This window comes from Vidua macroura, chromosome 9 (genome assembly GCF_024509145.1).
Source record: "Vidua macroura isolate BioBank_ID:100142 chromosome 9, ASM2450914v1, whole genome shotgun sequence".
Taxonomy (NCBI): domain Eukaryota; kingdom Metazoa; phylum Chordata; class Aves; order Passeriformes; family Viduidae; genus Vidua; species Vidua macroura.
Window position 1 is genome coordinate 2713185 of NC_071579.1, and position 26578 is coordinate 2739762.

The window sequence follows — 26578 nt, forward strand, 5'->3', positions numbered from 1 at the left end:
AAAACAAAACAAAACAAAACAAACCAAACAAACAAAAAAAAAACCCAACCAAAAAAACCCCCAAAAAACCAAAAAAAATCACCATCAGGGTGGCGCTGGAGTCGGTGTTTAAGAGGCCGCTGGACCTGGCGCTGCTTTAGCGCTTCCATAGGCAGCGCTGGGTGCGCGCCTGGGCTCGGTATCATCTTAAAGCGCTCTTCCAACCCCGAAAATTCTGACTCTGTGCCAGCACCCGCGGGGCCCTGTGCATGCGGCGGCCCCGTCCCGTCGCTGGGGGCTCCACACGGGCCCCACTTCACCTCAGGGCCTCGCGGCCGGACCCGGGCGGGCCGCGGCGGGGCCGGCCGTGCTGCGGCGGCGGGCGGGCGGCTCCGGGGGCGGAAGGGGCGGGCGCGGCTCGGCGGCGCTTGGCGGAGCCGGGCCGGGCCGCTTCCTGCGGCTGAGGACGCGCTCGGGCGGCGCTGCGGGACCGCGGCTCGGCGGTGGCGAGGAGCCCGCGCCCGGCGTGAGTGAGGCGGCTCGGCGGGCCGGGGGCGCGGGGCGGGCCGGGCACCGCCGCGGCCTGGGCGGGCTGGGGCAGCCGCGGAGCCCACGGCTCGGCTCGGCACGGCTCGGGGTGGCTCTCCGGCCTGGCCCGGCGGAGGGGAGCGGTGCCCGTCCCGCAGGAGCAGCCGCCGGCAGAGCCGACTTGTGCCGTGGGCTGCAGGGCCAGGCTTTGCTGGCAGAGCCGCCCCTGAGCCTGTTGCTGCTGCGCGGACAGCGCGGTTTAAATGTCTTTATTTTGTTGTATATACGTGTGTGTGTGTGTTTTCCCCTCCTCCCCGGCTTTTAACGCGGGTTTGAGGGGATTAAGCCTGCTGCAATCGGGGGGCTAAGAATAGCCTGCTGCACGTTCCCGTGCGTGTGCGGGTGCTCCGGGGGCCGGCACACGGGACAGCCCCGGCGGCATGCGGCGGTGCTCGGTGCCCCGGCAGCCCGCAGCTCGCCTCGGAATTGGTATGCGGTGCCCTAACCAGGAGGAATTGCCTGTCTTTATTTGCAGGGAGCTGTGAACCTGAGTAATTTGCAAGTGTGGCAGACAGCAAGTCGGAGCTTATTCTTCATTAGCTAGCTCCGCTTGTGTGTCTGGGATAATGCTCCTAGAGAGTGCTGCCTGTAAAATAAGGTTCTTCTTCACGTAGCCAAACAGAGCTATAACAGTTCTGTAGTTCAATTTAAATGGTGCCAAAAATATTTTGCTTATTGTTGGATGCAGATTGTTCCAATCTGACAGTCTCGGTCTTCCGAAAATGATCTTGCTCTTCCTAAATTTAATTTTATTTTTTTCTCTTGTGAATGCTACTTGTGTTTATTTTAAGGTTTAATTCATTTTCATTCTGTCACTGCTTTTCCCATAGTTCAGTGGTTTCCCCTTTCTCACTCCGTTTCTGGAGGGGTAGAAGCCTGTGACTATCAGTGTGGAAGCAGAACACCTTTCTGTTCTTTTAATAGATTTTTTTTTTTTTTTTTCCAAAAAGTTAGGCTTATTGCTTTGGATAATAATTCAATTAAATGTATTCCTAAGTGAATAGCTATCGAAAATTAAATTGGGGCAAGCGATGCCCTTGTAAAAAGGGTTAATTTACATTAGAATTAGAAGTTAGTGGTTGAATATGAAAGGCCTGTGCAGTTTGCAACTGTTATTACTCTCAGAAAAAGAATATTTGGAATGGAAGTGTGGTGAGCATCAGGCAGCATCATTCATCTTTGCAGATGTAGTAGCATTATTAGCATCCCTCTTACCTCCGGGGCACAGTTATCTTCAATTTCCAGACACAAGTTTTATCTTCTATCAAATTCTGGCTCTGCAGTGTAGCTGCTGAGCAGTGCTGTGCTGTTTATTAGGTGCCAGCCTGCCTTAAATCTCTGCTAAATGTGTGAGGGAGAGATACCTCCTGGCTCCGAGCAAGGAGTGACAGTGAGCACCCTGTCACTTCAGATATTTTTCCCTTTGGTAGAATAGTTTTAAGGATTCAGGGAGGGGAGGCAGGCAGTTTGCTGACTTTATAATGTGTGTGTTCTGTTTGGTGAGGAATCTTTGTGCAGCCGTGGTGGAAATATTTTTAATGTTGGTGGTGTTTTCTTCTGCTTTATTCTCTGCAGTCCAGGTGTTGTTGATCTGGGCTCTGAATTTATAACTGGATAAGAGCTCAAAGGCACATTAGTACGTGGTTGTGGGCAGCTCTGTTCTCTTAGAAGGAGGCTGAAAGAGGGGAAAGAAGGTTCTTTTGATTTGGAAGTTGTTGGTTTTCTTATTTTTTACAGAGAAGGAGTAACTGAGAGGTGTTTTAAAAGATTTTATTCTATTATCAGTCTCAATGAACAGTGAGACACAAGAGATGTAAAACTTAACGCCATTCTATCAGAATACCAAAAAGATATTAGCTCATTTGTAGAGACAGAGCCTAGCAAAGCATTCCCTCAAAAATTAAAAGTAACCCATAGGAAATCACTTTTTTTCTCTTTTTTTTTTTTCTGTTGGAATAGGTCTTGAAGTGTAGGGTGAAGGTTTCTCTTCACGGTGCATGGACGGAAAGCCAATGCGCAGGTAAGACACAAAAACAATTGTTCTTCTCTTCCCCAAATAGGATAAATCATGTCAGTTGGTTTTCTACGTGCCTGGACTGTAAAAATGTTATGTGGTTTTGGGTTTCTTTAAAAAAGCCTGGCTATGGGGAATTGGGAAATAAATAATTCCTCTTTAGTCCTTTCTTAAATGTATTTAGTTTTCAATATTTACAAGAGCAGATGTCTTTAAGGAAGAGTATGGAAGACAAGTTACTGTAATTCTCCATCCCCTTTTCCTCTTCCCCCATTTACTGTCATATTTAAAATTCAGTATTTAATTACTTAGGTATTCAAACTGTGGGAAACAAGCTGCCTGGGAATAAATTTAAACTTGGTTTCCAAGGGGCATTATTTTTCCCTTAAGGAAAGGAGTTTGGTGAGGTCTTGGGTGAAAAGGAGATTTCCTTTTCTAATTATGGATGCCAGCTGCCTCAGTTCTAATGAGCTGGAGATGCAGCTGAAGTTTAATTCAGGGGAGTTCTTGCTGTGATCGTGTCAAAAACATTCTCTCTCATATAGGGAAAAGTTGTCACAGTAGTTCAGCACGATGACAGGTTTGCAAACAGGGTTCCCTGCTAGCTCTTGTTGATTTTTCCTTGCTTGATGGCAACCCCACAGCAAAATTTAACAGCAGATACATTTCTGTACATGATCCAGGCTGTGTGGAAGCAAAGTTGCCTGAAGTTCTTCACCTCTAAATGAATTGGAGAAAACTCCAATGCAGCTTGCTTGGTCTATTTGTGCTCTTTGGGGTGTTGAAAGAAGGAGAACTTTATTGTGGGTAAATCTGTAAACACTCGTGTAAGGGAAGGCAAGGCTAAATCTGTAAACACTCGTGTAAGGGAAGGCAAGGCTTTTAACCATAGATTAATATATAGAGCATTCTTAGCCACAGAAACCATTAGCCTGGGTTCTGTGTAAGGAGGCAAGAAGTAAGTAGTCACTTAAACCCTTGAAGAATGGCACAATGCTGTTTTAATTAAATGAATTTTAATGCATTTAATTTGCTATGCCGCTGCTGCAGTTCAGCAATGAGTAAGCCTGGGATATGACAGAGGCATCTCTGAGCCTGGGTATTGTGCTGCATTTTTGCCAAGATAAGAAGTGTGGTTTGGTCAATGTGACTTCTGCAGTGAATTCCTTTTCCTCCAAGATGATTTAAATAGCAGATGAGCTCTCTTTCACCATAGCCTTCTTCAGTGGAGATTGTTTAAATGTTAACCAGCTTTTTAGGTTTTGATGTTGTGCTCCATTTATCAAGATGTTTTTGCAGAATGATGTAAAATTGGTGACTATCTTGGCTTGTGTTCTTGTTTTCTCCCTACTTTTTGTGTTCCTGATGGGGAAATTGAGGTTCTAAAATTGTTTCTGTGCCTGTTGTTTTCTGTGTCACACTGAGGCAGAGAATTCACGTGCTAGAGTTTGTGTGTCTGTTTGTGGGTTTGTGGCCTTGGACTTGCTATTGTGAAAGTTCTGGCTGCCACTCAGTTTTAGTTTTTGTGGTGGGCAGCAGCACAGGGCTGAAGAAGTGGAGGTTTCTTATTATTGCTGCAGACAATTGCATGACAAGCACATCTCTGCTGTGAGCTGTGGACTTCAGTTCTGGAATACACTTGCCTGCTTTAAGGGCCTCAGTGTGGGTTGTTAAAAATTTCTGCTTGTTCTCCTCCTATTGCCTGTCTTAGCAGAAAATTATAAAAGGTTCCTGATTGGATTTTGGGCACAGATCTTCCTATGAACTCCAGCTATGCAGATGGCAGAGCACTTCCTTTTATCCTTTTACTCAGGGCTCTGGAGCCAATTTAACACCCCCACATGAGGGTTGTGGTAGGTCCTGCACGAAGAGGGGAGTGGGACTTGGCCAGTAGTGGGTTAATAAACACAGTGAGATGGTATCAAATGTGTACAGCATTCAGAGGGGAGGAGGAACAGCTTGAACAGACAAGGAATTCCAGCTATTCCTGTCAAGATTATAGCAGGGAACACAGAATTGCTGCTGCAAACAGGATTTAGCCTGCATTAGGAATGAAGGGGTGGTCGGGCAGGCTGTTCTTGCTCATTCTCAGCAAGAGAATGTGGCTTTGCTGAAGGGAAAAACAAGGCAGCAGGGACCTCTGAGTGAAGAGCATGGTCCCACAGCACCCAGATGAGGAGGACAGAGCAGATCTGATGGCCAGGGCCAGACAGGAGTCCTGGACTCCTTGGGCAAGTAGGGGGGTGAGGAAGGAAGCAGGGAAATCAGCTCAGGATGGGTGGGTGCACAGTCAGGTGCAGAGATACCGTCAACATAGCTCAGGCATGAGGGTTTGAGCAGCTCCCAAACAAACTGGGGGAGCTCTCCCAGCTCTTTTTCGCCCAGCTTTTCCCTGGCAGCCTTTTCCCTGCTTTCGGCAGTGCTGGATCAGAGCAAGCTTGAGCAGCCAGACCCGGCAGGAGGAAGGAGGCTTCAGATCCTGATGGTACACTCAGGAGCTTATCCAACTACCTGGACAAAACAAACTACAAAAGGCTCAGGAAGGTTTTAGAAGGGTCCAGTAATGAACTTCTCTTTCAGAGTATGGGCATCCTCAGTTTCACCCTGACTGGGATGTTTTCCTCAGTCAGGGTGAAACTGAATTTTCTGGGCTTGGTCGGTAAAATTCAAACCAAGCAACTAAATAGGGGCAAATACACCAGATCCTTGCTGTTTTCCTTTTGTGTAAAGTAAAATAGTATCGCAGTCAGGTTTATCTGCTTGTTTGCATAATTTTGTTGAGAAAGCTTACTGAAACCTTGCTAGCTAGGCAAGAAAATGAATCAGTGGTATTTTTCCTGATAATCAGGCTTTTAGCTAACTTAATGCCTAGAGTACTGATGCCACAATAAAGCATTTCCATTTACTTGGCTGGCATGTTGTGGTGGTGACTTCTGTTGCCAAAGGCTGGGCCAAATCAATGGCCCTTGTTCTTGCAGCTCTGTAATGAGTATAGGAAATATTTCTTAATTTCAAATCAAGGCACTGACAGAAATCATTACCCATTTGGTTTGTTATTTTTATTTGCTACTAAATTCTCTTGCTACTGAAATCCACTCCAGCAGCGTATGATTTTTGGATTTCAGTTGATGTTTTTAGCCTGAGATGTGTGTTTCATAAGCCTTAGGTTAGCCTCTTGTTTTCTGCTGAACTGTGTTAAAGCCTGTTTGTAATCTTGTGCTAAAACACACATTGTCTTAAAAAAAGTGCAGTTTTGAAAGTTAAGACGCCCTTATGACAGCATGGGAGAGAATTTTCCCTAGGTGTGTGTTATTTGGTATTTTTTTGAACTTTGGGAGGAGCTGCTGTAAGGGTGGATGTTTCATACATGCCTCTGTTAATGAATGAAATTTTGGCCATTAGTGGAATAAAATGGAGGCAGAGCAGCCTGTTTATTTAGCTGATTTATTGTCGCACACTGCCTGTGTTCCCATTTGTACTTCTCAGCAGTGTGCTACAAAAACTGATCCTTTGTCAGCCCTTTCTTAATCCCATTGTATTTGCTGATTTCCCCAGCCCTGCATTTTGGTGGAAGCTAATCCCAGAATATCTGCATAGCTGCGTGTGAATGTTTTATCCCTGCACACACACACATTTCCTCTGGATCCTCAGCCCTCCTTAATCACCCTGGCTATTCAGGAGCAGCTCCGAGTTCTGTGTGGGGGGAGGCAGCTCTCCTGCCATGTGAGAATGAAGTGCTGCCTTCTGTCTTTCACACCTCTAAGCTACTGACTCATCATTTCATTCTCTGTGCATATTTATGCATAATGCACACAGAATGCAGTGGAATTACAATCTTTGTGGAGACACAAGCCAGCAGACGTGTCCTTTAAATTCACACTTCTGTGCCTGTGTGTAGCAGCAACCCACCGAGCTTCACATCAAGCATCTGGGTTGATCCAGCTTGGAAATTCTTAAGCCGATTGATCACTGGCTTCTGTACCACCCAGAGATAAGTTATGGATGAATCAGGAACGTTTGGTTGTTACTCTTTTTTCCATCCATTCAGTCTTCTTTAATCATTAACCAGCACTTTCTCCCCAGGAGTAAGGAGGCTGGGTACAATGCAGGCTCTCAGATAAACGCTGGTGGGAACAATGCAGGAATGACTTCAGTTCTTGCTAACCAGACACCTTTTCAGTGAGTTAAAGATGTGTTCAGCAGGGCCTCATTTGGGCAGAAAAATCCTGTTCTGTCCTGGCTAGGAAAGACAAGGGCTACTGCCTAAATCTGGCCAAGTAATCCTGTGGCACAAGATGGTACATCCCATTGCCCTGTGTTGGCAGGGAGTCTTGGGCTGTGGGATTGGCACGAATATTGTGTATTTCTTCTGGCAGCATGGCCTTAATCTAATCTGTCTGTGCTTAGAACCTGTGCCTAAGGTTCTGAGATCTGCTTTAGGGCTGTTCTTAGTGGGAGATGAGGAAAACCTACAGGTGTCACAGAGGGGTTGTGTGCTTTCCAAAAGGATGCCCTGTCCTGGATGTGCACCATCTCTTCTGAGCTGTAGTTACATTAAATGGGTTTTTATTTGAAGAATGCTTCTTCTGTTCTTTGACTGACAGCCTGATCAAGACAAACTGTCCAGAACTGTAGTAGCATGTGTTTTAAAAGATCTCTTATTGTGCTCTTTTTTTTCCTTCCAAGGGTTGGTTTGACATAGTTCAAAACACTTAATGCACAATAAAAGCTACTTAGCTTGCTTAGCAAGAGCCAAACTCTACAGGGGAATGTTTGTTACACCTTTCTCCATCTTTTGGTAGAGGGATTAAATTACTTACCTTCTGGCCTTGGCTGCTAAGGACTGTGAAAATAAACCAGTTAGGTAAATTAATCTTCAGCTGAGTTTTCTTGGGGTTTTTGCAGGGGTACCATTAATTGTGGTTGTTGTGTATTGCTGCAAGGGGGAGTTTAGTTTATACATTGTTTGTCAGGAATTTGGCAGAGCTTTGAGAATGATTATCCAACCCCCCCCCCCCCCCCAAAGGTGAATTTGGGTTGTGAGGGATAGGAGTGGGTGGAGGAGAGCGAGAGGCAGTGTAACAGCAGAAGGATTTGTCAGAGGTGTCAGGAAAGCAGAACGGTGATGGATGTAAAAAAGATGGAGCAGGGATAAAAATCCAAGGCATTTAAGGTGCAGAGGCTGAGCAGGAGCAAGCAGCAAAACCCAGAGGGGAGCCCCAGCTGGATCTGTGTAACCAAGATAGGAGGAGGAGGTAATGGTCTAAAACATCTGAATAGGATGATCAAGGAGAGGGTGTGGAGGGAATGGGAAAACAGGCTACGATGCAAGTAAATAATTTGAACTGCTGCAGAGACTGGTTTCCCAATGCTTAGAAAGTGCATTTGACATAATAATGAGGGGAAATGATGTAAGGTGTTTTTTTTTTTTTAATTCTTTCCTCTGCAAGCCTGCTGCAAATTACATTGAGCCATGGCAAAGCCAAGCTTGATTTCTTTTTAACTCTTAATATGAACAGTGAGGTAGTGACAGCTCACAAATGCCAGTGGACCAGGGAAAAACTGGCAGTGGCCAGCATTTTTCAGTACATCTCCAATGGTCATAAACCATCAATATTCTGATATTCTGCTCAATGTTCTTTAATTGCTTTAAGTCATGGTTTTCCTTTGATGTGGGAAGAGGCAGCAGTTTCCTGGCTTTTCCTTTTTGCATCTGGAACTGGGAGGATACTATGTTTCCTCTCTGTGCCAGTAACTTAGTTGATGTATTCTTAAGTGATTCTTCACCTCTAAAGTTACCATCCTGACTTCCTGTTCTTCCTTTTTTTGGTAGGTTGATAGTGGTAGATACTTTTTTTATCTTTTTCCTGTTTGGTTTGATTTGGTTTCGTTTGCCTTCTGCCATTCCTGGTGAAGATTAACAGTCTTTTGACACATGTTAGGGAGGGTGGATTGAGTCAGGAGCCTCCATGGCTCAAAAATAACTGAAGAGGTGATGATTAAAGTGGGTATTCTGTGAACCTGAAAGATGCTCATGATAGTCTGCAGGTCGTCTTGAGCTCCTAGGTCTGCGTGACAGCAGTGTGTTCAGACATTACAGTGATGAGTGACCCCATTAAAAACATAGGTAGAACAGAGAAGTTTGGTTAAATCATGGAGCTGGAACTCTTTGCAGTGGAAATCCATCTCCACCTCTGTCAAAGAAAACTCCAGCACCTGACAGTGGACAAGTCAGCTAATCTGTGCTTTGAGTCACTCTGTGAAATGGGGATAATGTGCCTTTACCACACAAGGCTATGGTGAGGTTCAGCTCATAAATATGGATGTGTAGCTGGATATTAGAGCCGTGTGTCATAGAAAGCCTATAAAAATAGCAATAAATAGAAGCCTGCTGCAAGTTGGCGTTTGTTTACTTCTAAGCAGTCTTTGCTTGGAGATGGATTCCTCTTTCATGTGGTCACGTGCTTGTTTCCCCGTCCCGCCGTGGACTTACGGGCACAGCTCGGCGCGAGCTGCGGCGCTTCGGAGCGTGGCTGGCTCTAGAATCCCTGACCATGGTGCTGTATTTGTATCTCCTGCGCTGCAGGTGTGCCAGCACTCGCCCAGGAGAGACCGGAATGGACGTGACCAGCCGCTGCACCCTCGGAGACCCCAACAAGCTGCCCGAGGGGGTGCCGCAGCCCGCGCGCATGCCCTACATCTCTGACAAGCACCCCCGGCAGACCCTGGAGGTCATCAACCTGCTGAGGAAGCACCGGGAGCTCTGCGATGTGGTGCTGGTAGTGGGGGCCAAGAAGATCTACGCCCACAGGGTGATCCTGTCGGCCTGCAGCCCCTACTTCCGAGCCATGTTCACCGGGGAGCTGGCGGAGTCGCGGCAGACGGAGGTGGTGATCAGGGACATCGACGAGCGGGCCATGGAGCTGCTCATCGACTTCGCCTACACCTCGCAGATCACCGTGGAAGAGGGGAATGTCCAGACCTTGCTGCCAGCTGCTTGCCTTCTCCAGCTGGCCGAGATCCAGGAGGCTTGCTGCGAGTTCCTCAAGAGACAGTTGGACCCTTCCAATTGCCTGGGCATCCGGGCTTTTGCTGACACTCACTCGTGCCGTGAGCTGCTGAGGATCGCTGACAAATTCACACAGCACAACTTCCAGGAGGTAAGGAGCTGGCCTGCTGGAATTGTGATGTAACATGCATCAATGTGGCCTGTGAGAGCTTTCAGTAGCTCTCGTTTTGGCCTCTTTTCCAAATCCTGCCTTTACACCCTGCTCTGTGCCCTGATAGTGATGGGTGCCAGTGATGGGACCCATAGTAATGGGTGCCAGATGTTAAGTGGGGAAGAAAGAGGAGAGAAGTGGCAGGACTGTGTTGTACCAGTGGTTTGTATATGATACACAGCATTTCTTCCCTGAAAGGTGTGTGGTGAGTGCTCTGTGGAGGCAAGGTCATGGGTGCAGTTGGCTTTGGCATTGAATCTGTCGTGCCTGCACAGTGGTCTGACATTCCACTCCTCTTTCAGAAATATTCTGGATTCTACGTGGTTGGAGGGGGGGGCAGGTGTTAAAAGTAAGGACAACACATCAATAGAACCCAAAAAATTTGGTGTTCAGCTCTGGGATTGGAAAAGTGGGTGTTTGGGGGAGCGTGAGGCTGCCTCAGGGGAGTATTCAAATCCCTGGTTGCAGCAGAACTAGAGTTTTGCATCTATTATTCAGCAGAAGCTGTCTGAAAGTAATTCAGATGTGTAATATTGTAGCTGACCTTTATAAATTCAAGTTTCTCATCCTTTGTTCATTCTGCCTAGATGATTTTTTAGTGAAAAAAAAATGCCAGCAGCTGGTTCAGAGAAGGATCAACTTAATAATTAAGGGATTGTGTGAGCAATAGTCAAAGAAGAGTGGGTCTTTACTGAACTGCTGCAGAAAAATCTCCTCTTCCCACCAGCTTTACAGGGAGATCCTTTCCAACGGGAGGAACTCCAGGAACTCCTGGTGCTAATTTAGTTTCCCCAGAAAAGCAGCAGTATGGAAGTACTGTGAGTGATGGTAGCTTCTCTCTTTTTTTTCATCTGACATGCAAGAAACAGATTGGAATTGCATTCATTTCAGTCAGGTAGTACTTAAGAAAAATCTGAGCAGGAGCAACATGACAGGACATGACTGTTGGACACAGTGAAGACGATTTTTGGTATCTAACTGTGGACACGACATCAGTTTACTACAGAAGCTGCAATTAAATACATCTTTTCTAACCAAATAGAATTTGCTTTTTAAGATGAGCATTTTTTTTTTTTTTTAGAACTTGGTGGTTTCCCAAAGCCCTGCATTTTAGCTGGCCACTTCATATGCTCTGTGCTTGCTCTGCACTTCTTTTCTTCTGGTTTTGTCGGGTTTGTTTTGATTTTTTTTTTTTAGTTCTGTTGTTTTTTTGGTTTTTTTTTTTGGTTTTTTGTTTTTGTTGGGTTTTTTTTGTTTTGTTTTGTTTTGTTTTTTTTTTTTTGTTTTTTTTTTTTTGTTTTTTTGGGATGGGGGGAAGCAAGATGCTATCCAGATGGTTGTTTATTTTCAGTGCTTGGTTGTTTTACTGGTTATTAGATCTTGTTATTACATGAGTAAGGCATCTTTACAAGCCTCTAAATAACATTTTAACAGCTTGACAGTTTTGTTTTAAAATGTTTTAGCATTAATACATACAGCTGGCTGTTAAGAGCTGCTTGCTATGGGCTTCTTTGCTTTTGCAGTCCCTTGAAGACAACTTTCTGTCTTCCTTATCCCTGTTAAAGCACACGAAGGCAAAAGAGAAGAGAACACTCTTCCTCAAAGATGATGCAAATTATTATTGAGTTGACTTAAACACAGCTTCTGGAAAACAGAGGCTTAGATTAGAGCACTATTTGGCCTGGGCAGGTTTTGGTGTCCATTTCAGTGCCCTGGGAGCTCTGCAGCTCTTCATCTTTAATAATCACTTCTTTTGCTCCCACTGTTTCTCTGCAGACAGTGTCAGTGGTGCTGCTCCTTGGGATTGCATTCCATTCTGGCAGTGTTTTCCAGCTGGGGAGTGGGTTGGTGATCCCTGGGGGAAGCCAGGCACTTGTCTGTTTAACCATCCTCCACTGTGGAGGTTGAAAACTGATAAAAAATTTGCCTTCCTGTGCGGAGGCTGTGTGGTCATTGTTCCTCCAAGCTGGCAGAAAGGAACGTGAGCTGGGAATTTCCTGGGTGGCAATGTGAAATATTAAGCAGCAGGCACCAGGCCAGCCCATACAGTTACTTTGAATGCAGTTTGAATTGCTTCATGTCCTCTGCTGTGCTAACCTCTGCTTCTATTAAATTTTTATGTGTATTGCTGCATTACATCATTAACTTCTTGGTAAAATGTTTTTTCAGTTTTTTCCATTCCTCCCAATTTAATTTGTTGTCTATAAACCCTAGTGGATTTTGTGCATATAATGTGAAATGGTTCTATTAACAACTCCACTGTACAAGAACAGCCTTTGTATTTTTTTTTTTTTTTTATCTCTTGGCATTTGTGTGTAGGGAAAAATTATATTTATGGGTGGACAACTTGCACTTTTATCAACAGACAAAAATTGCACTCTATATTGTATAGTCTGACATGAATTCTCTCTGTTTATAAAAGCACTGATGTTCAGGAATGCTGCAGAGGAAATGAAATCCAGCCAATTCTTGTCCATTGAGCAAGTCAGTCGAATAGATAATTAATATTAGTCAGGTAATTATGAGTGTCCTGATAATTAAGCCAAAAAAAAAGCCAAAGCATTTTAAATAATGATTTGTTTTACTATGTAAACTAACAAGTTGCACAGTAGTAATAATTGGGTTTGAAGAAGTGCTTTGAATTTTGTGAGGCCATCCATGCAACTGGGTGTCCTGAGGGTCAAAGGGAGAGACTGGATGAGCATCTTTAACTTGGGAATTTCCACAGCTGCTGTTTTCAGACTCTGCAGAAGCTGCATTTAAAGACCATCAGACTGAAGTTTACACATAAGCTTTGTAGGAGGAAGGGAGACTATGGAAAAAAGCTGATAAAGATCTTTAATGACCAACCCAGTTCCTCCTTAAAGGCTGAAGGAGTGTGTGGGCCAACCTTGCTGTGGCCTTTACTGTCCCCAAAAGCTCAGGGTGCCCAAGAACCAAGACTGATCTCATTGTCCTCTTTATTCTTTTTTAACAATATTTTCTGTTGTCAGTAACTGCATATTTGTTCAGTGCCCTTAAATAACTTCTTCAGGTAATTAAAAGGACTGCACAGCTGACTGCTGTTGAGATGATCATGTCAAAGAGTGTTTTTCTTTAATTTGTGCAGCAAATAATGAAATAAGTCATGGAATTCTAATGTGGTCACAGATGATAAGGGCAAGCCAGCATTCAGTTATTTTCTGTCCCTGAACCTTTTGGAAATTGCAGGCTACAGACTGGGAATTCTTGCGGGGAAGGTGAGCTGGCAGTTATCAGTAAGGGCATTTCTGCAGTTTTAATTTTGATTCTTGTACCTTTCCCATCTTTCCTGGTGTCTGTGCAGGAGCTGTGGTGGTGTGTGAGCTCCCAGGGCAGTCTGACTGACTCATGCTGTGTGAGCAGTCCCCCAGCAGCAGCCAAGGCCTCCTGAGAAACTTGGTTGCTATCTTGGATGCTGAAGGAATTAATGTGTTTGTCAGTGGCTTGACTTTCACAAGAGATCAGTCCTTAGGGGCTCTGGAGGCTCTGATTCCCTCTTTAGTGCATCTCAACTACTGCATACTCCCTGTGTATATTTAGAGCAAATGAAAGAGGCAGGATCAGATGAGTCTCCTGAAATATTTTCTGTTCTGCCACAAATCAGGCTTTCTGTGTTCTCTGAAATGCCTCTGGTAACTTGTTTGAGACTCTTATTTTTGTGCTCTGTTTTGCTTTCCTTGTGAATCTCTGCACTCCAGTGCTGCTTTTTAGTCACGTATTTATTGCGGTTTTATTTCTGCTTTCTGTATTAGACCGGGCAAACGAGGAGGCTGATTTTAAAGAAAGGCTTTGTTTATCCTGAACTTTGAAACACACTGAACTGATCAGTGTGGTTTAACCATTTAAAAGTGTAAAAGGGTGTAAAAGGCATGCCCATCTAGAAGTGTCTCGTTGCTGGGGGCTGCATTCTGCCCTGTGCAGCAAACCCTTCACGTGTGTTGGTCTTGGAACTGATGGGGATTTGGCTTTTTACTGGGTCAGTCCATGAAGTGCTGGAGGGGTGAATGGCTCTGATGCTTTGTCCTTACTCCCTTCCTTTTTCCTCTGCCTTTCCCAGGTGATGGAGAGTGAGGAGTTCATGCTGCTGCCTGCCAACCAGCTCATAGACATCATATCCAGTGACGAATTAAACGTGCGCAGCGAGGAGCAGGTGTTCAATGCCGTGATGGCCTGGGTGAAGTACAGCATCCAGGAGAGAAGACCCCAGCTGCCACAGGTAATTTTGGGCACAGTGACATTCCAGGCTGCTTTATCCAGGAGGAGAGGAATGAGGGATGGTAGGGCGGTGCCAGAGCGCTTCTGAATGAGGTAAAGCCACCAAAATTGTCTCTGACTCCCACCTGTGTTAGGTGGCTTGCACTGTCCCTTCATATAGACTGGCCAGAGCCTTCATTTGGGGATTTGTTGGATTGTTCCCAGCTAGGACTTGCCAAACGAGCTCACTCCAGCAGTCTGTCCAGCCAAACCTGCCTGCACTGCTTGGGGAGTCGTATCAACACCACAGTGGAGGAGAAAAGGCTTGTCTCGCTTTGCGGTGCTTCTTTAAGCTCTGCTGCTTGATTTGTGCCTCAGCCTTCACGATGTTACAGTGGAGCTTGTCAGAATGGTTTTGTTGGAATGTGATGCTTCATCTAAGCCAAGGCATTTCACAGAGCAGAACCCATTCTGACAAAGCTGTCAGCCCAAAGCCTCTGAAGTCTGGGGCTGGATGATCAAAAGAGGTGAGCATCTGCCTGCCTCGCTGTTTCTGCTTTGGAAAGAGATGTTAAATGCAACTTTATTTACTGGAAAGCTTTTGAAAATGGTTTTAAGTAAACAAACCAAACTGGAAAAAGCTGCTCTTCTCAAGGCAGCTTTTAATGCTTTTATAACTGTTTGCCTCTGTCTATACGTGCTTGGGCCTTCAAATTCTAAACCCTTCTGAAAGATGTGTTGTTTCTTATTGTTCATTTACTCTGCAATACCACTCAGGTTTAAGAGAGCTAACTGGTTGATAAAACCACTAACTTAACTAGTGTTCAGGCAGATGTCTTGACATCTGTAATTTTCTAAAGTTTTCCAGCTGTGACCTTTCAGCTGCTAATAGATCCAGTGGATTGTCCCTTTCTGAAGACTGATTTTCTGCTGGGTACCTTAAACTGAGATATTGAAAAGGCAAATGTGCTGTGAGACAAGCTGCATTCAACTAAAATTCTGTTGTTTTCCATTTGGCTTCTTGCATCTCTGTGGGTATCTGTGGTTTCACCATAGGTGTTCTGGTTTGTGTTTTAGGTCCTGCAGCATGTCCGCCTGCCCCTGCTGAGTCCCAAGTTTCTTGTGGGTACAGTGGGCTCTGATCCACTCATTAAGAGCGATGAGGAATGCAGGTAAATCTCCTCAGCCATTTAGGGAATTGGATTAGGTTGTCCCCTGAAACTGTGCTCATTTGTCACTGGTAAATGGGTGATGCCTCACAATTTAGTCTTTGGCAACTGGCAGGATAGGAGAAGCAAGAAAAATTGTTTACTATTTGCATAATAGTCACTGGCGCACCCTAGAAGTGATTTTGTTCTTTCGAGTTTTCAGTGAAATGGCAAACTTTGTGCAGTTTGACTGTTGGTAAAAGACCTTTCGGCGTATTGATATGCATTTTGCCTTTTTTTTTTTTTCCCCCACTCCCTCTAGTCATGGCCTCTAACTGCGGCTTAGCTCTTGCATGGCTTTCATGATGATCTCAGTGGGATCTAAAGTAGTTTTTCTATGTAGAATGTCTGCACTTTGATAGCTGACTTGGACTCTGGGATTAGTCTGCTCTTTCCCACAGGGATAATGCAGGGAAGTTTTCATTTCCTCTTTTTATGGTATGAGTCTCACCTTTCTGGTTCTACAAAGTTCTGTATCGTCCACAAAGCACGTGATCTATCTTGTGCATATTGTAAAGAAGTTCAGGGCATAGGCTAAATTGTTCTCTTCCTGAATAAGCATTCATACTGGGGGAATTCCACATTTGTAGAGGGAAGGAGGACTTTTTTGTTCTTTTTTGTTTTATTCAAGGGTTTGGAATATTAGGATTAGTCCAGGTGGCAAGTCATGAATGGATGGACAGTATGAGCTGGCCAGAGCTGATGGAGAAAATATTCATCAGAAGGGTACTATCTCCATCTATTGGTCATGTGTGTATTATGTATTTGTGTGCTTTCCAACTCCTGTTCTCTTCCGAGGCAAAGCCACTGACAACGTGTTAAGTTCTAGCTTGAGGCAGGCTGGGTTTTTCTTTTCTGCACAGTAAGCCTGACAAATCTCTTGTCATATATATTTTTTTATCAGTCTTTTTACAGCAAGCTATTATCTTTAATGAACTCTGGCCAAGCACTGGTGCTGGTTTGCTGCTGTCCCTGTGTCAGTGGCTTGTAAACAACCGATGAGTGTTTAGGTGACAGCGCGTGTTTAACCGGAGCCGCTCACGCTCTTCTCGTGTGACTTGTCAATACCTGAGGTGCATGACTAGTGCTGGCTGCTCTTCCCATCAGTTCTGATTGGCCCCTTCTCCCGAGACTGAGCTCTGGGGGTTAATATTTTCCTCTCTTGCACAGGGATCTGGTGGATGAAGCCAAAAACTACCTGCTGCTGCCCCAAGAGCGGCCGCTGATGCAAGGACCGCGAACAAGGCCACGCAAACCCATCCGCTGTGGAGAGGTGCTCTTTGCAGGTGTGTGTCCCTGCAGGTGTGTCTGTGGTGTCAGCAGGAGGTGCTGGAGGGTCTTGAGGGGCCATATGAGGAGTGGCTGAGGTCACTTGGTCTGCTCTACCTTGAGGGGAGAGCTCATCATGGTTTACAGCTTCCTCATGATGGGTGAGGAGAAGCTGGCACTGATCTGGGCTCTCTGGTATCCAGCAATATAACCTGAGGGAATGGCCTGGAGCTGTGTCAGGGAGGCTTAAGTTGGATATTAGATAAAGGTTCTTGACCCACAGTTAGAGTCTGGCACTGGAACTGACTTCCCAAGGCAGTGGTCACGGCATCAGGCCTGACAGAGCTCAAGAAGCATTTGGACAACACTCCCAGGCACGTGGTGGGATTCTTGGGGCTATCCTGTGCAGAGCCAGAAGAGTTGGACTCTGATCCTTCCAATTCAGGATATTCTGAATCTGTGTATTTTTCCCAGTGGCTTAGGCCAGGAGACTCCAGACAGGACTTTCTGATGGTGATGTTCCCATAAAGTCTTCAGAAACCTATTTCTGATGTGACCAGTGCATTAATATTTGAAAGTTTAAGTTAATTTACGTTTCTTACTTGTGTGATTTCTTTGGTGCTATGCATGCCACAGCATTTCCAAACTTCAGTTCATGCTCTTGAAAATCTCCTTCTGTTTTGTAATTACAAACCTCAGAAGGAGCGACTCAGAGGTGAGTCCGAAGGGGGGATTTGTGTCAGGAGCACAGGCAGTTTGTGAGCTCGGTGAGTGTTTTTGTGACCCTGGTTTTGGTGTTTGGCTGCAGTGGGGGGCTGGTGCAGTGGCGATGCCATTTCCAGCGTGGAGCGCTACGACCCCCAGACCAACGAGTGGAGGATGGTGGCTTCCATGAGCAAGAGGCGCTGTGGTGTTGGGGTCAGCGTCCTGGATGACCTCCTCTATGCTGTGGGAGGCCACGATGGCTCCTCCTATCTTAACAGTGTGGAAAGGTAGGTCTCCATAAGGCCCCTGTGCAGAATTTCAGCTGTGAATGTTTAAACCTGGCTCCGGCCTCTTAGGAATTGAGTTCGTTTTGCCATTTCCTCCTGCCTTGCACATCCCTGGTGCAAAACACTTTGTGTCATGTTATCACCAGCTTAATGGGACAAGCCAAAGCCTCTGGCATTAGGAAGGAATCTCTAGGAGATGGGTCTGGGTGTGTTGTTGGAAGGAGTGGTGATCCTGGTTAACCTTCCTTGCAATTGCTGGTTTTTAGCATTGTTGAGGAAAGTGAGGTTACAGCGAGCATTTCTTAGATGCAGAGGGAAAGCTCCTGGATTATTTTTGTGAAGTGGCAACTTGAGAATTAAGGAACCTTGACACATAGGCAGAAGAAGGAAAATAAGTCAGTTTTAGGCCTGTGAAAAATTAAAGTCAAACAAGTTTTACCAAGCTTCCTGTTTCTGGGAGCTGCATAGGGCAATTCCCATACCTGAAAGCCACATGACTCAAGCTAAATCTTGGCCCTGTAACAAACCCAATGAGCTGTACAAATACCTCCTCCCACCTTGGGCCTCCCCTTCTTCCCACCTATCTCCTTGAATGCTCCCAACTTCCCAAATCATGACCCTAGTGTTGTATCTCCCACGTCCTGCACTTCCTTGCTATGCACTGTATTTCTTTGTCTCTGGATTCCCAAGTCCATCTTGTTCCTTCATATTTTATCTGGAAGTCCCAGTGCTGGCTGAGTTCCTGTGTGAACTGCAGGGAACAGAGCAGAGTTAACTCTGGCTGTTGCTCTTTGCTGCAAGTTACCACACGCCAGCCGGTCTCTCTCAGGAGCCTGAACCTTTGATCTCCAGCTTCATTCATCCCAACCTGCAGTTTGAACATCCTTGGAATAACATGTAGGGGATGCATTGTATCACTTCAGGGCTTTTATCCAGCTTACAAAGAGCTGTGCTGCAGTTGAAGCTCAGGATAGGCAAGTTACACAGCCTTAGTAGAGCTCCCAAGCATGGGAGAGTCTGAAGCAGACCTAGGCAGGTAATTTGTGCTGTTTGGTGTGGTTTTATTTCCAGGTATGATCCAAAGACCAATCAGTGGAGCAGTGATGTGGCTCCCACCAGCACCTGCAGAACCAGTGTTGGAGTAGCAGTTCTTGGAGGTTACCTCTATGCTGTGGGTGGCCAGGATGGTGTCTCTTGTCTCAACATTGTGGAGAGGTACTTTTTAATTACAAAAAAAAAACCCAAAAAAGTGGGGCACAGCAAGAAAGAGGGTCTCTTAGAGGGTGCAGCTGATGCAGACGAGCTGGAGAGGGGATAAGAACTGTACAAATCTTACAGGGATTTTTGTTTGGGGAGAATAAAGTCAGTCTTCCTGTCCCTTTGTGAAGATGTCAGCACTTCACTCAGCTCCAGTGTTTATTCTTTTGCCAGGTATGATCCCAAAGAAAACAAATGGACTCGAGTGGCTTCCATGAGCACCAGGCGCCTGGGAGTGGCAGTGGCTGTGCTGGGAGGCTTCCTCTATGCTGTGGGAGGCTCTGATGGAACATCTCCTCTCAATACTGGTATGCCTTTTGCTGTCCCTTAATCCCAGTCAGTGCTTGTCCTGGTCCTGGGAGCCCATCATGTCCCCAGATAGATGTTGAATATCTCAGTGATCAGTTTGTGGAGTTTTTTCTTCTTTAGATATTATTTTGCCATACTATAACTCGCTCTCCAGACTTGTGAGCCCCTATTACCTGGTTGTGCATGATATTTTTACTTTCTCAGTGCTTCATTTGGCAGTATGTCCTTAATACAAGGCTTTGATCATTTGCATAGGAGTTGCAAGCACTTTGGTTTTTTGTTTTGTTTTAATTCCTGCAGCAGCCGTTTTTGCTGTAGGAAGGAAGGTGCCAAAAGTAAAACTGCTGCAGGTCAGTTTGTAGCATTACCAGCTCCCTCTTGAGTGAAGATATGAGTGTGGAGACAGGAGAGAGACTAGCAAGAGTTCTTGGGAAGAAAGGAGAGAAAAATGGGTTCATGGCTTTGGAAGAGAGAACAAACAGGTTCACGGCATTTTTGGTGTGTGGAAATGGGGTCCAAAAGTGCTTTACCCACTGCCTGCCAACCCTGCTGACCAAACACCTTCCCTTCCTCCGCAGTGGAACGCTACAACCCCCAGGAGAATCGCTGGCACACGATAGCCCCCATGGGCACCAGGAGGAAGCATCTGGGCTGTGCTGTGTACCAGGACATGATCTATGCTGTGGGAGGCAGGGATGACACCACAGAGCTCAGCAGTGCTGAGAGGTACAACCCACGCACCAACCAGTGGTCTCCCGTGGTGGCCATGACATCCCGGCGCAGTGGGGTGAGTTTCGTGCCTCAGGTTTTAGATTTTGTATTTTCCTGTCATTGTTGCCATTAGAAATGAAGGGATGGGACTGTTTGCAAGCTAAGAACAATGTATTGCTCAGATAAACATCAGTCTCAGAGGCCATGAGGTTTTAGAGGAGTAAGCATTCAGCCATAGCTCAAGAGTAGTCACAAGTTCTTTGTTACAAGGCAATACAGAACTTTCTAACCCAATAGACAGTTGCCACAGGGTTTATTTTGCTTTTCTAACCTATCGCCTTTACTTACTTCTGCTGCACTGTGGGGACTTTTATCCAATGGCTTCTGTCTCACTTGCACACTCTCATAACTTCTAAACTCTTAGCTCTTCTATTCTACCACACCCTCACATTATAACCCTTCACCATCTTATCAATACAGTTCCCACTTATGTAAAGCATATTCTTACTTACAACTATAGAAACATAAGTTTGTGGTTTTTCTGCTTAATGTCTGTGTATTGTATCTTTACATCAATCCAAGCTTCTTCCAAAGCTACAGATCAGATCCTTCAGTGTCTGTGGAAGTTTGTTTTTCTGATTCCCACATTTTCCAGATTCTGTACTGCATTAGTATATAACTCTGAACTTCATATAAAGTGTTGGCAAGTTCTCCTCACAGTTTAGTCAGACAAAACAATCCTTTTCCAGCCCCAGAACCAAGGACAGTGTTACAGCATCAGGCCCAAAAGGTGAAAACAGCAGCAAATTGAGGAGAGCAGACTGGGAGGATGGGACTGCATTACCTTGAGCTGGAATTGGACAATCAACCCCAATATGGAAATGCACCAAAACTTATAAAAGTGCGAAAACCCATGACCCAGGGTCCATCTTGGGTGTAGCCATGGCTGGGCTCTTGTACTGCCCAAGGTGTATCCTGTGAAGGCCTTTAATAAATACCTACTTTATTCCTTAAACACTGCCTAGCCTCTGTTCTAGGTCAGCCTCTCTAGGCATCAGGTGGGGCTTGGTGGGCTCCTCTGTGCCACGTGTCACCATATGGGGACAGAGGCACAGGGCAGGGTGTCATTGTCACTCTTGTTCTGGGGAGAGCACACGGTGAAGTGTCAGTCTTCTCATGAGGCTCTCCTGCTTCCTCTGCACCTTCACTTCTATTCTGTGAGGGAAAAAGTTTGCAAAAAGCTCTCTAGCAAGACTAGAGGGTGGAGATAGCCAAGTCATGCCATAGACAGCTGTTTAGGATGGGGAAATGAGTTGTTTGAGCATGTTTTTAAATATTTTTGGGCCCTTATATGTGGTCAACTAAGCCTGAAGCAGAGGAGCTTTTAGGTGACGTAGCTGTACTTGGTATGTGATACTGTTAAAGAACGCTATCAAATTAGTAGCTGGATCTCTCTGGATGAATTAGGAGGTGAAAACACCCACTTGCTGAGAGGAAAAAGCTGGGAAACTGGGTTAGCACGAGTTCAGATACATAGTCCCAGCAGACTCTTGTTGCCTTGAGGCGTGTGTGGGAACAGGGCTCCTGGGCTTTCACTTAGGCTGGTGCCTCTCCTCACTGAATGCTGTGAGTGACAGCAAGTTCCCATCAGCTGCTGATGGTGGTGCTTTCTTGTGAACAACAGGTTACTGCATTGTTTTCAGTAGTCATCATGATGGGGAGGTGTAAATGATATGGGTGTTTATCATTAGATATTGGATTATGTGGTAAAGAGAGAATGAGTTCTGTCTGTGAGTTAGAGTTCCAGTGTCTGGTGAGGCAAGTATGAATCACAGTTTGAGCAACCACTGGTTTTAGAGGCAGAGAAAACATACTTCTTTCTGTTCTCCAAGCACAGAGTGAGCTGAACAATGCTGTCCACTTTAGTTTCTCATTAGATATTGGCTTTTTATCAGCTTCTTCTGTATTTGCTTTCTACAGAAACTGCTAAACACATGCCAGTGGTATCTGCAGCTCTTCTGACTTCCTCAAAGCCAAAGCAGGGACCATTTTACATTGTGTACCTTTCCTTTTCTCTGTTATACTCCACGTTTTCCACTGGAAGTGATCATGGTTTTGATGTTTCAGTGATTTTGTGCTTCTGCAGAAAGACTAAATAGTAAGTCCGGAGGCCAAGGTGCTTACAGATGGTCCAAGGCCCAACCTGCGAGGTTTGAGACCAGGGGCTTGCCTGTGGTTCTGCCACTTTAACCAAGTGTTGTGGGCTGGTAGATATTCTTTCTTGGGGAAGAATTTCAGTCCAGAACATAAGTTTTGTATGAAAAAGGTTTAGATTCTTATGTATTTATCATCACTCAGATGGTTCTACTACTTGTAGCTGGCAATAAGGGGAACCCTCTGCCTTTTCTTTAAGAGATTCTCTATTCTGAGATACATATTTAACTTTCCATGTCTTATTTTTTAGGGTATTTTATTTGTGTTGTGCCCTAAAGAAAAAAACCCTCTCCTGCAGACTGCCTTTCACCAAACACAGTTATTAAATAGTTTTATTAATATTTTCATTGTGACCCTTCTTTTGTGGACATCCCAGCTAAGTTAGCTGCTGTCTGATGGCTGTTTTGCAGGTTGGCCTGGCCGTGGTGAATGGACAGCTGATGGCAGTGGGGGGCTTTGATGGCACAACATACCTGAAGACCATTGAGGTGTTTGATCCAGATGCTAACACGTGGAGGTAACTTGAATTTGTGTGACAATCAAACAGTGAAGTCCAGCTGGAGCTGTCCCAGGCAAATTAGGAATGTGGTACACACCATAGCAGAGAGCTTGTGTGGGGTAGAGCCATCACAACACTCCCATTCTGGCTTCTTGCCTTGCAAGAAAGAACTACATTTTGAAAAATATCCCACTATGCCCCTTCTGTTCATTTTGGGCTGAGTCTCTCCTGCTTCCCAGTAAAACTGAGCTTGTCCTTAGCAGAAGGAACTCACAGCCACCATGTAGAATTTGGCCTGTTCACTTCTTGCTTTCAAGCTGAGGCAGTGATTTCTGAATCCTTTTGGAGGAGCTGAAACACTTCAAGCACATGATGTTATTCCCCTTTACATCAGCAAGATTCAGCCACTGGAAGAATCTCCAAGCTGAGACAAATAATATGAAATTGCTGATCAAAATATACGCTGAGCAGAAAAGAAAGAGGAAAAACAGCCTTTCGAGTCATAACTATACTTGAAAATAATTGCCTGTGTATTTATTCCCAAATGTAATTAGAATAAAGTATGAAGCACCTGTGGGCTGCTGTGGTGGTCTGGTGAGGGTGGGGAATAGAAAGAAATTAATGTCTTTATTCTTATTAGTGACAGTAGTAGTTTAACCCTTCTCTGATAAGAATGGCTGTCATGAGCAGCAGTGGAGGAATTTCCCCTGATTTGGTGAGCCATGCATCCACAGGACCTTTTGAACTGCTGAGGAAACCAGTTGAGGAGAGAGTAGTACATGCATCAGATTCCTCAGTGGAATGGTTTCAGCTACTCCCTGGGACAGTTCAGAGTTAGGAGTTACTGCCTGGCAGGCATTCACACAGTTTGGGAGATTATTCAAGGTATTATTAGCTTGTGGTTTTTTCCTCCACTGAACTCAGTATAGGTGACCATCTTCCGTGGTCTTCCCTTTCCTTTGTATCTTGAAGGTATTTTTTATTTGTGCAGCTTGACTGAGAAACGATTCTGCTGCAATTTGTCTTTTAACAGAGCTGCTTGGAGAACTTGCTTCTCCTGTTCCTGCCAGCAGACTCCAGTGGCACAGAGGGGAATATGCAGCTGCAATCTGTAGGGATCTAATATCCCTATGAAATGCAGACACCACTGCAGTCAGCAGATGGTGCTTGGGATGTGTTATGTCTTGGTTGGCTCAGCTGAATGTAGGGGTTTAGACATAAAAATTAAATTAGTTGAATTGTGAGGACTAAGCCTAGTCCTGTGTTACCCAAAACCTAGCTTAAGGTCAGCTACAGCTTACAAAGTTCTTTTCTGTCTTGCACATTACCAGACAGGGAGCAGGAAGTATTTATCTGAGTTACAGAAATTTGGTGTCAAATCAAGCAGCAGTTTCTGTTCTGAGAAGGAAAGGCATGAGCAAATACAGCTGTTTATTTATGAAGTGTGTAAGATGTGTGCTCCACCTCTTCTTCACTTTAAGCAGACATTAATGATGGTAACACGGGCTTGGTGCAGTGTTTCCCACGGCAGCTCTCAAGGGTTGGTGTCCCCATGGAGGAGGCTGTGAGACAGTGTGTGACCCTGGAATGTTGTCTCTGCAGGTTGTACGGCGGGATGAACTACCGGCGGCTGGGCGGAGGCGTGGGGGTTATCAAAATGACACACTGTGAATCTCATATATGGTAAGCTTCCAGAGGGAGGGAGTCCCCTGCCTTCTCATTCCTAGAAAAAACTGAAGAGACTTGTTGACACTGGACCTCTTTGCAGCTCTAGTATGCACGGTCTAGATCCAATGTAACTCTTTGTCGGTGAACTCTTTCTGTGGAATTCTAAAAATTGACTTCTGTGAGAGCGTGCCCCACGGGAGACCACGTTGTCAGACTCCAGGGAACCACTGGACAAAAGTAGAAGTGTTGCTTATGTCCGTATTTTTTCTAAATAGTTCTACATTTTTTTGAATAAACCAAACTGTAACAGTTATTGTAGCCTAAAGGAAGCTGATGTAGAGCCTATACACTCTGTATTGGGAGTCTGGCCAGGAGGAGGATTCCTGCTTTCCCTCCTGCTGTGGGAGCAGTGGATGTGGCAGCTGTTTGGTGGGCGAAAGAGGAAAAGTGATACAGAAAACATTGCTTTTGCCTTATTTACAGAGAGCTTAAAAAAAAAAAAAAAAAAGTACTTGACCTGCAAGGTGCCACCTTTGCACAGAAGCTTTTCTGTGCACAGAGTATATTTATTTTTTCATTTGATTTGTATCATGTATTTCCTTTGTATCGCTCACAGCGATGATTCCAGCTTTTTATATACATCTGTGTGTGCATATATATATATGTATTTTATATATATATATATGTATATGTGTGACTTGTATTTTGACCAGCTGGTGGTTTGGGCAGGGCTGTGTCCTGCCAGCTACTGTGGTTCCAACCCTTGTGGTGTGATTTGGGGTCTCTTAGAGGACAGGAGAGCTCTGAGGATGGGTGCCCTGAGTACCTTTTCAGAACTGTAACTCTCATCGCTCAACTCAATCAGTGAAGTGCCCAAAAAGGGTGAGAGGAAAAGGATTTCAAGCAATGCCTTTTTACTGTACAAAAGTTCAGCTTTTTCTCTCCTCTCCTCTCTCCTGTATGTGAACCTGTGCTGGTTTGAAGGTAAACCAGCAGGGGAGGAATTAACCCCACAGAAATACCTTGTGAGAGATTTCAAGTCAGAGTTACAGTTCAATAGAAAGGTGACAATAACTGCAATGAATACACAAAGACTGGCTTAAAACCAGTCCTGATTAAGTGGTGGTTGCAGTCCTGTTAAAGTGATGGATGAGGTGTTGTCAAAAGTGCTGGTCCTGTGGAAAGGTCTGCTCCTTCTTTGGATGTCCAGTGGTGGTGGTTGTGTCCATGTCCCCAAACCCCCAGATCATTAACCCTCAAAGCCAGGCAGGAATGTTTAATCCCTACCCCAGAGCAAGGGATTTCCCGAAGAAGTGACAGAATCCTGAGTCATAGGGTATTTTGGGGAGCCCTTGATGGCCCGTTGGCAGAGCTGACTCCCCCCCCCCCCCCTTAGGCTGGGTGTAGTTGTTACTTTGTGAAGACAGACAGCACATTGCACCCAGCTCACAGCTGTTACAAAGGACCCACCACTAACAGGAATAATGCAGGAATTATATCAGTTCATCAGAAATAATGCTGGTGGGTGTGGAATAGAGTTTGGCTACACCCACACTGGTACTTTATCCTGCGACCATTGGCAGAACCTAAATCCACCTAGTTCTAGCTCACTTTTAAAAACCTTTTCCTCCTGTTGTCTGCTCGATATCAGTTCTTGTCTGAAGGAGGGTGCAGGTATCATCTGTTAATTCTGACACCCACTTCTTGTGTTCTTGCTGGAAGGGCAGACCCACAGCCAGCTCCTTCCTGCTGAAAAAAAACCTCACACCAGCCTCACCTCAGCTGCCCTCTTGCCTGTAGAATTCCTGACCATGATGGATGGTGCCCTCTCTTTGAGTGATTTTTGTGCACTTTGCCTGTGTATGGTTAGAGCAGGGGAAGGTGTGAGGCTCATTTAAGAGTTTGGAGGGGAAGGGCTGTTTTCTGGCACTGTGAATAACTGTGGAGTCACCCAGGAGTGGGGGGAGAGCAGAGAACTCAAGACTCAACAGTTCTGTTTTTACTGTAATTTCTATTGAGGGTGGAAGAATGACCTTTTGCACCTGATCTAACTGTGGACCTTACTAAATTTGATTTTGAAAAAGAGGACTGTAAATTCTTGAGATGAAAAAGGCAGTGCTGACTTTAACTTCATAGTTTGATTCATGTAACTCAGACTTTAATGTGCTTGAATATAGTAAAAAATACACTACAGTCATAAATGGGACATTAAAACTTTTTTAAAAGCCCCTTTTCCCCTAAAGGTCGGTATTCTTGTGTTTACATATGAAGATCATTTGCACCTTTACAAGGAAAACAAGTATTCTGTAAACAAATGTTTACATGTATCATTTATGCTTTTTTCTAGCATGAGTAACTTGTATAAATAGTGCTATCTTAATAAATTTCTTCTACGCTGTTCTTGGTTTGTTCCTTGGGATGAAAGCAGTGGGGGT

General features: G+C 45.1%; 1 protein-coding gene across 4 annotated transcripts; it reads left to right on the forward strand.

Annotated features, from left to right (window-relative positions):
- The first annotated feature begins 418 nt into the window (after window positions 1–418).
- On the forward strand, window positions 419–26541 carry KLHL20 (kelch like family member 20). 4 transcript variants are annotated; one of them, XM_053984551.1, is made up of 13 exons: window positions 419–505; window positions 2527–2587; window positions 9168–9741; window positions 13880–14038; window positions 15094–15188; window positions 16395–16510; window positions 17302–17485; window positions 18557–18700; window positions 18917–19050; window positions 19630–19838; window positions 22387–22493; window positions 24078–24158; window positions 24244–26541. In XM_053984551.1, the coding sequence occupies exons 2-13, from the start codon at window positions 2565–2567 to the stop codon at window positions 24272–24274; spliced, it is 1857 nt and encodes a 618-aa protein (XP_053840526.1). In that variant the 5' UTR covers window positions 419–505; window positions 2527–2564; the 3' UTR covers window positions 24275–26541. The 4 variants fall into 4 exon arrangements, with proteins under 4 accessions (XP_053840526.1, XP_053840528.1, XP_053840527.1 ...); XM_053984552.1 differs by lacking the exon at window positions 419–505 and adding an exon at window positions 617–996; XM_053984553.1 differs by having other exon boundaries at window positions 24078–26541.
- The last annotated feature ends 37 nt before the right edge of the window (window positions 26542–26578 follow it).

Bases quoted from the DNA above. Each gene is read 5' to 3' on its own strand.
- KLHL20 (XM_053984550.1), top strand. From the start codon at position 9,136: ATGGTGCTGTATTTGTATCTCCTGCGCTGCAGGTGTGCCAGCACTCGC. The intron at 16,511-17,301 runs GTGTGTGTCCCT...GTTTGGCTGCAG, and splicing joins TGGAGAGGTGCTCTTTGCAG to TGGGGGGCTGGTGCAGTGGC. The intron at 17,486-18,556 runs GTAGGTCTCCAT...TTTTATTTCCAG, and splicing joins TATCTTAACAGTGTGGAAAG to GTATGATCCAAAGACCAATC.